Below are 12,140 nucleotides of genomic sequence, written 5' to 3' on the forward strand. Positions count from 1 at the left end.
AGGCACCAGCGTTCTAGGAACTGTGTCAGTGGTCAAATGAACTGGTGTCCCTATTCAAGGATCCCAGGATCAGCTTCACAGAAGAGTAGATGTCTACACATGTTTTGAAATAGAAACACTCCTGCAGGACACAGGTTGCTTGTACACTCAGTGAATCAGTCAGCTTCCCCAATACATTTCACCAAAAGAGCTTTATCTCTGATGCTCCTCAAAGGCCATACTGCATTCTGAAGCCCATATGAACAAACTTGTGTATTACTCAGGTTCCAGGACACTGCTGCAGATACTCCAAACAAGTCCTTCACCATCAGGAAAGATTTTGCTCAATGAATTACCTTCAACTCCTTTTAAGTTACATTTTTGCAGTGGGAACCTCCTCTCTGGTTGAGATAAACCCCATAGAAACCTTGTTTCTAGACTCCCGGCTCAAGCAAATCACATGAAGTTTATTTTCCTGAGTCACTTCCCTGAATTTATGCCTCTCACACTCTTCCATAGAGAAGATAGGGCAGGAGGGGCCTGCCTATTTTTCTGTATGTTGTGGCACATCCAGAGGCACTAGGGAATGCACATAGTCCTACAGCTTCTCCTAGAAGCAGTACCACTGTTACCAATTTAAAACATCACCTTAAATACAAAAATCTAAAGGGTGTTTATGCTAGAAGGCAAAAAGAAGACACAAAACACCCAACAAACTTCTCTGGCTGGCAAATTTCTCCCTAACACAAGAATTCTCGTGGGGAATGTATATAAGAAAAAAGCAGCAGATTATTAGAAGTTGATGGGGTTTAGCTTACACACATCTAGAGGGAACGATAAAAGTCAAGCACTGGTCACAATGGACAGAAAAACTCAACCTGTTTATTATTGCCATACAACTATGAAGGGAGTCTTGTTATCAGCTAGCAAAGTTTCTAAGGAATTCAAATCTATGGAAAAACCATCCCTAATTGAACCAAGTCTCAGCAGTGAGGAGAGAGCATATTAATGAGGCAAGGCTAGGAGGCACGATGAGGAGATAACAATACCCTGAGGAGTTACACCAGTATTAAATGTGACTTTATTACCGTATTATTCTCCTATGAGTCTTTACAGCAAGAATAACTCTGTTTATACAGATGTTCTTTCAACCACCACCTATTCCAGATTAAACACACACACACAGAACCTTGATATTTTAAGACTGCAGGCCATTAGATTAAATTAGATTTGTTATTTTGCTATAGTATGCCACTAGGCTTTACAAGGTTGATATATTCTTTCAGTGAAACTGAGACACATTAATTGAAATGAGATACCACACCTTTAATAATGCAGACTGATGTAGCTCTCTCACAGGATTTTTCATTCAGTGCCTTTATTTTAATTCCTCTGAGTGCTACTAATAAGGTGCATTTCATCATTAGGAGGGCATTCTTCACTTAAGTAGTACATGCCAAGCCAAACTAAACTAATAGACTAGTTTGCTGTTACAAGGGGGATGCACAGTTGATATTTATGCAAAATTAAGCAAGACTGACCCCTGGTTTTCTAGGGTATCCACCAAAGGTATCCACCAAAACTTCAGTGTAATTTAGACCACTCTACACTGCAGCATCCAGATTAAAGTAGTGCTGGCAGAGAAAAAGGAAGGCTTGTGGCACCCAGAAGACCATCTCTGGTGAAAGGTGACAGACCCAAGGAGTAAAAACAGGACCCCTAAGACCTCTGGAGCATGGAACGGAAGTTCCTTGATCCTTGCAGATCTAAACACTCATAACTTAATGTCCTGGCTGCCCATCTGCAAGAGGAGGAGAAGCCTCTTTTTCCAGTCCCACCACAGGAGAAATGTACTGCAGACCACAGGGTGGATTTCTGCAGCCCTACAACAATAGGGCTCACACGAGGATTTAAACCAGATGAGAATCGAACAAGCAAGTCAGACAACTTAATCATTAGAAATAAAAATGCACAGTAAGCTGAAAGAGTTACCAATCTGTCCATTTCTACTTTAATTTCCTTGCATGGCAGTATTTTACAGCCTATGACAGATTTTAAGCTGTCTTACACTGCTAACATTCTCACTAACTTGTTTGCTCCATACTACAGGTTCAATAGCTCTCCTTGCAATTATAAAAATCTCTTTTCTTTTCATTTGAGGGAGATGTAATTTTAAATAGTCAGAGGGGAGTTGGAAGACGCAACACACTGGACACTTCCTAACATCTTTAGGCCAGAGAATAAACTGGTGAGAGACAAGTACAGAGCCAGGTGAAGCAGATGGACTTAGTAGCCAGACACACCATGACCTCCGTTTCTGCTTTTCATGCAAATTGATAGGGCTTGGCACACTGAATGTTGATACCTTATCATTTCCTATTTTTTAAATTTTATTTCTTTTTAAGACTGACATTGCTTCTCGATAACTTTGCACTAGCATATCAAGTTCTGCAGAATTCCATCAGTTCAAACCATCCAGATTTAGAAGGGTAAGTGCTGACCATATTTTTGGAAGAGGTAATAACACTCATGCTCCAGAGCTTAAGCCAAACTGGGATTAAAAGCAAATACGATGCGTTAGGCAAATTAAGCCACATTTGCTTCACTGGCAGCTTCTTCCTTCTTTCTCTTAGTGGGAGCACCAACTCTGGGCATTGCTGGAGAGGCAGATGCTTCCCTCTCACACCACAGCTGTGGCAGTGCTCCAGGCTCCTGACACATTCCCCTCAGGCAAGGGGACGGCTGCAAAATTAACAGTACATTAGTTCTGTCACTCAGGCATCAAGCAGATGATGCTTTAACATTTGGAGGAAGCACAAGAAGTTATTGACAGCTTCCCCTGTACACATTGAACTCTTGGACTTGCATGGAGGACAAAGAACTTAAAGAGCTCTCCTGCTCTGCTCACCAGGGCCTGTGTAGCACAAGAAGCAGGCATGAGACCTCCTGCTACAGTGAAGTGTGGAATAAACTGCCCAAGAGGGAAGTTTCTGCCTGACCCACAAGGTTCTGTTCTAATACAGGAAGACTTACAGTCCCTTAACTATTATCATGCCTGGAGTGGCTGATGACAGCTTTGTTATCTACAGAGAACTGCTTCACCATTGAGTTCTTGGCTTCATTGGCAGTCAGCAGGACTCATGGTCACAAGGTATGTTTATAGCATATGTATGATGGAGTCACGTGCCTCTCTCCCTTGGTCCTCAGTCATAAAGAAGGCTATAGAGAAACTGATGTATTCATCTTCCCAAGACAAATGGTGTTTATGTGCACTTCACTTTTCCAAGCTGCATGCTCACCTTTCCTTGGCACAAAAGCCCTTCTTTTCACATTCATCATGGTTCCTCTGCCTCTGGTCCTACACCAGCCAGATTCGTATCATGTCAGGGCCAGTTCCCTGAAGACTGACACAGCATTACTTTTCCAATTGATACTGGACTAAAACATCACAGTCTGAAATTCACAGGGCTTCACAGAATCTTAAAGTCACAAGGATTTTTACAACCTTTTGCCTAGTCACTTTCAGGAAAGAGAATCCACTGAGGCTTTCTAAAAGCTGCAGATTAAATTCAAAGCCCTCAGCTGAAGGGAGCAGCTACCCCGGTATCTGGGTTTATGCCACCTTCACACATGTTCTGTACCGGAAATCAGATGGAGAGCTATTTTCAGCGTCTCTATTGGCACAAGCCAAAATATTTAACTGTTAAATTTGACCCACCACCTGCCCATCTTTCCGTTTTACGGCGCGAGCAAACAGCCAGCACATCTATTTTTTCTGCCCTGCTTGAACAGCCAGACTAAATCTCTCTCCTTGGTGGGCCGAGAGACGGGAGCAGGGGCAGCAGGGCTGTCCCCGGGCTGGCAGCGGGGCCGGCCCGGCCCTTTCGCGCACTGCGGAGCCCGAGGCGCGGGGAGCCGGCGGGGCGCGGGGCCGGGGGAGCATCCGCGCCCCTCCAGAGCGGCTCGGCGCACCTGCCCGGCCCGTGTTTACAGCCGGCTCCGTTCATCCCAGCGCCGGGGCGGGGAAATGCGATTAGGAGATTAAGTTTGGAAGCGGCGGAAGGGAGGGGGGGGGCTCATCCAAAGGCGCGCACCCTGCGCGGGGCTGAGCGGCGGCTCGCTCGGGCCCGGCTGCTTTCCCCGCAGCGAGGAAAGCTGGGGAGAGCGGCGGGGAGGCCGGGATAGAGATCAGCGTGGAATAAAACGCCCACAGTCCCGGGGGGACAGCGACCGTGGCGGGGAGGGAAGGACACCGGGTTGTCCCGCGGAGCGTCCCCGATGGGGTCAGGCGCCCGCACCCCTGCCATCCCGCGGGCTTACCTCGATCCATTTCTGAGCCTCGGTGAAGGCCAGCTCGGGCTGCGGGGGCTCGGCAGGAGGCTGAACCTCTCCCAGCTCCAGCCCAGGACTGGCCATCTGCAGGGCCCCGGCGCGCCGCGGCTGCGGCGGGGGAACAGCCAGGCACCGAGCCGCGGCCGCAGCGAGGGCACGCCGGAGGCCGCTGCCTGTCTGTCCCTGCCTCTCCCTGCTCGCAGCCGCCGGGGCGGGAGCCGGGGGCGGCGGCGCTCCGCAGCCCGGCTGGCTGCAGCTCGCCTGCGGTAACCTCTCTCCGCCGGTGCCCGTCCGCCCGCCCGCCCTGCCGGCTCGGTCCTCCCTCGGCTGCCGCCCCGCCCGCCCCGCCGGCGGAGCGGAGCTGCGCTGCGCTGTCCTGAGCTGCCAGCTAAAAATAAAACAGACGGGCGAAGCCGCTTTGCCTTCAGCCCATGCAAATGCCCGCGCCGCCGCCTCCCCGCCGCGAGCATCGCATCGGGCGGCGCTGCGGCCGCGGGTGGGCGGGGGACTCGGGCACCCGCGTGGGGGACGGGGACGGGGACGGAAAGGCACTCCCCCCGCTTGGGGCAGAGCCGCTGCCCTCACCCCTGCTCCCGGGAAGGGGGGACTCGATGGCAAGGCTCCCCTGCTCTGGGGGCAGCCAGTCCCCCGCCTCAGCTCTCGGGGGCACCGAGCCGCCCACGGTGTGTTGCTGTTGGCGGCTGCTGCCTTAAACACCTCATTAATGGATGCTGCTCCGGAGAGCGCCCGAGAACCTCCATGTCCGCGGCGGGAAGGCGCTCTGCCCCTCGCCCGGCCGGCCCTCACCACCTGCCCGAGGCCGGGGCCGCTGCGCCGGGAGCGGGGCCCGGCAGGTGCCTCTGAGGCGCTGCGGAACATCGCCCGGGCTGGCTGAGCCCCGGGTGGCTGCCGAGGGGCCACACGGGCCTGGCCAAAACGCGGGACCGCGTTAGTCTTCCCTGGGAAGCAGAGCAGGCATCAAGGTGTGCTTGAAAATACAAACCATGATGAATGCTTCCCGGTTTTGTCTTCATGCAGAGGAAGAAATCCAACTCTGTCCTGCAGAGACTTGCATGCCTAACTTACATGGTGTGAGTAGTCCCAGATCAAGCAGATGCTTTTTAGCCTAAGGTTAAGCATAGAAGTTTCTAGAAACAGAAAATTTTTTTAAAAGACACAGTCTTTTAAAGACAAATCCTAAAAATCTCCTCTCACGGGTGTTTAAAACATGAGCTAAAGTTGCTTGCTTATATTTATGAAAGCATAGAAAAGTATCTGTGTGCTGGCAATGCAGGTGTGCGACCTTTAACCCCTACTAATAAGGTTTTTTTGAAGGGGTCGTAGCTGGCCACTGCTTCAGCTTGTGATAGGTGTCAACAAGCTTTGACAAGAAGCAAACTGTAGGATCTACTTTTCAACGTGCCCTTAGTTTGGGCCTTATTTCCCTGCAGTTCAGTAGCTGGGATTTTAAATCTTGTTTATTTTGAAAGTCAACAAAAATTGCCAACTCTTAAAATATAAATATACCACAAAAGTGTATATATTTAACTCTGTTTCCATTCTAGGAATTTGTCTTTATTGTTTGCTACCTTTTTTTGGTCTTTGTTTATTGCCTCAAATATGCTGGAGTAACAAAGGGCCTAAAAACAGGATATAAGGTTTATAGGGATTTTTGTGAGAACTGCAACTAGACAAAAACTAGATGAATGGGAAATCTAATCTCAAATATTTAAAGATAAATAAGAAGTGTATTTTGAAATACTTATGCTAACAATCTATTTTCTGATTCTTGTAATATTTAAATAACATTGATGTTTATCAGATAACAATTAGATTCATTCTCCTGGGGCAGTGAAAGACTAACAATTTAAAATAATTATCCTACCTCTTTTTTTTGTTACTGTGCAATATCAAATGCATGATTTTCCTGTCTGGTGATCTCAACATCACCTCTTGGAGAACTAGAAGAGCTGGATTGGGCTGGGGTAAGCCCTTGTCTGGAAGTGAGGGGTGGACATTCATTTCCCATTTATGCAGTCAAGTTTCATGGATCATTAAAGAAAATGTGCTCTGATACCCCACTCCTCTTTATGCACTTACAGTCAAGCACACACAACTTTTTAAATTTGTTAAATCCCAACGGCACCACATGGATACAGAGCTAGTGCAGTCTTTAAAGAGCCCTGTTATGTATTTAGGAGTGTAAAAGAAACTCTGACTGGCAGTGGGAATCTGGCCACTTCTTTTCTAATCCTAATCCTGAACCAGCTTCTCATTCGGTCAAGTACGAGGCAGCATCCGTACCTCCTGTTCCCATGGAAACACACTTCTAGCATCAGCCCAGCTTACTTTCTTTTTTTTTTTTGTTTTAATCACCATCTGCCTGGGGAGTTGCAGGACTTGCTCTAAGCCCCTTGAATACTAGTCACAGGTTTTTCAATGATTCTCCTTTCCATGCAACAACCACCCTGACAACTGCAGAAGACAACATACGAAAACTAGAATGTTAGAAACTCCAGCAAGGTTTTCTCAAGGTCACTCAGTTGCTCCTAACTAGAAAGATTGCTAGAAACTTAGTGGTGGAGTTTTCAGCAGCAAAAACAGAGGAGATTTTTTTTCTTGGAAGTTTGTTTCAAAATTCTCTTATTTAAAAGCAAGTGCTTTAGTTTAACATCTTCTTTTCTCTTTCTGGAAAAAAAACTCAAGCCAGCGCTTCAACAATCCTTATCAACACGCTCATATCTATATTTATTAGACAGGAGAAAACCTATGGGTGTGCAGGTATCAGTGTCAAATTGCATATTTTTGTCCAGGTTCAGTTACCCTTTCCAAAAGCAGACTGTGCCTGTGCATAAGTAAAGTAACTGTAGAAAAATGCATAATATAGTGGTTACATGAGAAAGGAGAAACAGAGAAAGAAGGTCTTCTCTGGTTTGCAGGGATCTTTATGGTGCTGTGCACAAATGGAAAAATAGAGGCATTGAGGAAGATACATTTTAGGTGTTCAGCTTCTCTTAATTGATTTGGTCTTCCACCTTGTTTAGTTTCCTCTGCTGGAGGAACTCTCCTGTTTCTTTTTGTCTTCAACTAGCATCTAAAATTTTTAAGCCTCCTGAGTAGCAGGAGCAGAGGTTTAATAAGGCCTGACTGCTGTTCTGGCAGGCCTGATCTTATCCCATGGCAGCCATGAGCAGCTTGCTCCAAGGAATCTGTGTCCTCAGCAGCTTCTGCCACACTACAGCCTGTCTCCCTCAATGAACAGCTCTGGTGTTCAAGATCAAGCTCTCAGCAAAATTACTCCTGGATGGCATCTTTGTAGTCTTGCTAGTCTTTCTGGTTGCATTAGCCTGGCAACAAAGCTTTTCCTTCAAAGCCAATCTGTCACAAATGCTTCCAGCAACATGTGCAACATCCATTTGAAAAACATTTCTTTTACCAAAAAGCATGGCACAGAGAACAAATGGGTGAAACACCCAAGGATCATTTATTTCTATTCTATTTTACCTTGCATGTTTATCTTTTCTTTGTGAGCTTTTACCAATGTGCCTTAAACCAGCAAGGCCCCATGGCTGTTTAAGAAAGGAAGTTATCCTGCTGGCATCAGGGCTTTTCTGCCTTCTTCTCTTCTTCACAGCCTGCCACTCTGGGCTGAAATTCTCTGAGCAGCACTTCTTTTTTCTCCAGACCATAATGGTGGTGCTTTGGGGTGTTGCACAGTTCTGGGCCAGATCTCAGAGAAATCTGAGCTGAACCTTAAGCATACTGTTCTGGCGAAGCATCTTCCCTGTTGTTTGCTCAAGGACTCCTATACATTTCTTTGGTTTGCTTGTCTTTTTTGTGCCTTTCAGAAATCACAGAATATCACACAGAGAACTTGAAGTTGTATGGTATTTATTGTAAAAATTCTACTTGTCATTCCTTCATTTTCTAAATCACAAGCCAGGGGTAGGCACACCCAGCACTGTTTAACTCTGTTTAACCTGCAGATCGTTTCAGAGCTGCAGTGTCGGAGCTGCCATGGGATTCCCACTGCTGCAACGGGCAGCCTGGCTGCCTGCTGGTGCTGTGGGAGCTGGACAGCTCTGGCAGAAAGATGTTGGTACTAATGCTTCTCAACAGGTATTAACCCTGCCAGAGAGTATTTGGGGATTTTTTTTAACTGACTTTACTGATTGGACTGTACTGCCTTTACTGACAAAGGCAGGCTGTGCATTTTCATAGCCTGTCCTCTGTGGAAGGGTGAGCTGAGAGCTGAGCTGAGTGAGCAGATGAGAAGAGCCCTTGAAGCAGCATCTCTCAAGGCAGAGGGTGGTGGAGAAGATGGTTACCAGGAGTTTAGAATTCTCTTCCTTGGTAAAACAAGATTCAGAGACAGTTCTACTCTCAATGACATGCAAGCTATCTTGGAGAGAAGGCTGGTAATAATATCCACTTGGAAGCAAGACATAGAAAATCCCTACTTTTGAAAAATTACTCTTTAAACGAGCTTTAATTATTTTTAATTCTCATTAAAAATTAACGAATCTGTGACCATGAGAGCATGTTGATTTTTTCCAACCACTCAGACAAATGTTGTGACTTCACATTTTATTTAATCAGGGCATCTGCTGTGGTATATTTGCAGTGTTCAGCATTTGGCTGACAGCATCTGTTTGTTTATCCAGGCCATGCTGTCTTCTATCACAGTCACTTTCTCTCTGGTACCACTCATTCAGCAGCATATTGTCAGGCTTGGCATTGATGTTCTGTGTCATTCTGGGAATTACAGGAGTAGATGAATCATCTGAATTTGCTCTTTCCTGGGAGAACAGCATGATTATCCCTTCTCACACTGTCCTGGAAGAAGGTGAAGCCCTTTTGTGAAGCAGTTTTTCTCTATTTTGGACTTTTATATAGATTTTTGAAAGCTAGTACAGCCAATTGTCATCTGGTAGCTGAGCACCATTTGATATTTTCCTATTTTTCTGTCTTTGCACTTAATTAAATTTTTAGACTTTAAAAGCTGTTGAAAATCCAGGTTTGGATATACCATGTTGTTATTTAATGAGCTATAAGCCTAATGAACCAGAGTGCAGGTGATTCAAAATGAGAGCTCAGGATAAATGCATGTAAATATTCAATGTAATTTACAAGTTGTAATTTTTGAGGGGGTTCACCATTCTCTGTTCCCTGTCTAAGAAATCCCTGATCAATATCTGTTTGTTTTAAATGTTGCTGTGCCTTTAGTTGTGAGGTTTTCCGGCCTGGCCTTCCTTTCTGGCTCTGATACTTGCTTCTACCTCTCCTGGAGGCCTCCAGATCCCAGGCTGATAGCTCTGCTAATGGCACAGAGCCTGGCTTAGCTTCTCCTTTCATCCACAGCCATAGTGGATTCTCCTACTCAGCCAAACAACCATTTCCTTCCTTCTTTTTATTGTTCTCATCCAGAGCTGCCTTTCCTCTGGTATAGGAAATTCCTATATCCAGCCTCCTCTTTAACAAGAATATTTTTTTTCTCTGTGAGCCTGCTGTCTTTTGTCCCAGCTTGCCATAATCTTGTGTTTTTCAGCTCCAGTATGTATCTCAGGTATTTCTCACTTCCTCTTGTTCATATGTAGTATGTGGATGGAAAACACATAAAAACCATGAAAACCACTGGGAAAGAAAAGCAGAGAGAAGGTCCGTGAGAGGAGGAAGATCTCAAATAAGTGATAACAAGTTACACAAGGTTAAACAGACATAAACTGGGTTGACAAGTGAGCAGTAATACAAAAAAAGAAGTGGAGGTGTGGTGAAAAGGAAGTGAAGGAATCTGAAATAAAGAGGTATCAAGGTAAAGGGAAGAATAAATCTGACTACAGAACCATTGAACTTGTCAGAGTATCCTTTCATTCTGCATTCATAGCTACCAAGCATCACAAGGTCCAGGTCCATGTATGTTCTTTCCAGATCCTCTCATAAAATATATGCCAGATTACAAGAGGAAAGTGTCCCCATGCCCAGACCAGCATGAAAGGGTACTCTGACGGAATGTGTGTCTCTTGCACCCTGCTCCCTGCTCCCAGAGCTGCTTGGCTCTAACCTCTTGACAGGTCAAGCCTGGAAAAGGATGTGGCAGGACAATGGGTCTTTCACCAGCTGTTATCAAAGATCTTTTTAGCCCATTAATACAAAAGTGCATTGATGGGGAGCGGATGCTCATAGGTCTGTGTACCTGCCAATATGACATCCTGTTTCTTTAAGGCAAAGACAACAAGCAGCCTTCACTTCTCTGCTGAGCTGGAAGTGGCACAGATGCTCAAAACAGTATTTCTCCTCCAGGCTTCTTTCAATTTTGACTGCTTTTCAGCTACTTTCTTAAAATCTACTTCATTCAAAGATGGAAATGGAAGTGGGGCTGTTCTTCCAAACACAGTCTGGTCCAGAGCAGGACTCTCCACTTCCAGGATGCATCTGCAATTACCTTCCAGGTGATTTTGCACTCTGCTCGTTTGAATGCAGTATCTTCTGCTGCCACACACCCAGTACACATATTACCTACTCACTTTTACCATCCAGAGTAAATTGGCAAGGACATGGAGCTACTAAAAATTTTCTTAGTGAGGAATATGCTTAGAGGGGTTTTAGTGCTCTCAGGGAGATGTTCCTCGACACATCTTTCATAGTGCCACCAGCAAGGAAGGGGATCTTTTAACATCTGAGCTAACCTGCTCAGAGAGCACATGCCAGCTTCAGGTTCCATTGGTGCAGCTGAGTCTGGCCAGGCTCCGTCAGACAAGGAAAGACAAGGAGCCAGAGCAGGTGGTTCAGGGCTCCACAAACCCCTGTGGCAAGCTGTGGCTTCAAGTGAGTGCTACCGAGTTGTGGTATTTGGGGGGAGGGAGGGGGTGTCGTGTATGAGACAGCATGCAAAGAATGCAGTCAGAAACTTTTGCCAAACGGGTGAAAAACAGTGAAGGAATATGATGCCCAAATCTCAGAAATGAATGGGGTCAAAAACTGTATGTGGAAAAAAAGGTGATTTGAAAACCGAGTCCTAGCCTCCAAAGTAAATTCCTGGATTTTTATACTAATTTCGTTGGTGTATAATAAATTTTATGTAACGGTGGCATAAATAGGTAGTTCACCAAACCACATGATTTTTATCAAATGTGCACAAAGAATAGCAAAACTCCCTCTCACTGATGTTAGAACAGCTATTTGCTAGGTAGCTGCTTGTGAAAGTTTGAGAAATGTGGGAAAATCCACATCACATTCAGTCTTTAATTTTAGCAGTGACTTGTCTCATCCAGAAAGAACTGATGAATAATACCTTCCCTCAATTTTTCTTAGTAAATATTCCTGTGGAGAAGATCAAAAGGGAAAACCTGTACCTGAAATTAACACTGGGCTTTATCCAAATTTGTTTGGAGTTCAGCTGGTTCACAGAAACTTGGAATAATAATTTACTCAGGATAAAGAAATAGGCAAACAAAAGTGAAAAATGGAAAGGAAAGAGAGAAGCAGGGTCAGAAAACAAGAAAAGCAATAAAAGATTTGCCTCCATGCAGTAGAACAACAATATGTCTTATTTACCAACAGTATTATTTAGTTCCACAACACAAGAATATCAGGAGTGGGCTTTTTCTCCTTTGATTGAACATTTAAAGGACAGAATTTAGCAGAGGATTATGTTCAACTAGGAGCAAGAAGCAGTGCAGCGTAGGATATAGATGAGTTTTTTCTCTCTAAGCAGGTTCCTTTTCTCTGTGATCTCCTCTGTCATGACAATTCTTGCAGAACAAGACACTCATCAAAGCCTGTGAAGGTGCTTTTGTACCACAAAAGGTACCATTTCTGGGACAGATGGC

General features: G+C 45.4%; 1 protein-coding gene across 4 annotated transcripts in view; it reads right to left on the reverse strand.

Moving 5' to 3' along the window:
- LIMCH1 (LIM and calponin homology domains 1) overlaps nt 1–4,505 on the reverse strand; it is a 174,905-nt gene extending 170,400 nt beyond the window's left edge. For all 4 annotated transcript variants that reach the window (XM_058023743.1, XM_058023742.1, XM_058023741.1 and 1 more), the window contains exon 1: nt 4,300–4,505. In XM_058023743.1, the coding sequence (XP_057879726.1) occupies nt 4,300–4,395 (96 nt within the window). In that variant the 5' untranslated portion in view covers nt 4,396–4,505. The remainder of the gene's footprint in view (nt 1–4,299) is intronic.
- Between the last annotated feature and the right edge of the window lie 7,635 nt (nt 4,506–12,140).

This window comes from Melospiza georgiana, chromosome 5, assembly GCF_028018845.1.
Source record: "Melospiza georgiana isolate bMelGeo1 chromosome 5, bMelGeo1.pri, whole genome shotgun sequence".
NCBI classification, from domain to species: domain Eukaryota; kingdom Metazoa; phylum Chordata; class Aves; order Passeriformes; family Passerellidae; genus Melospiza; species Melospiza georgiana.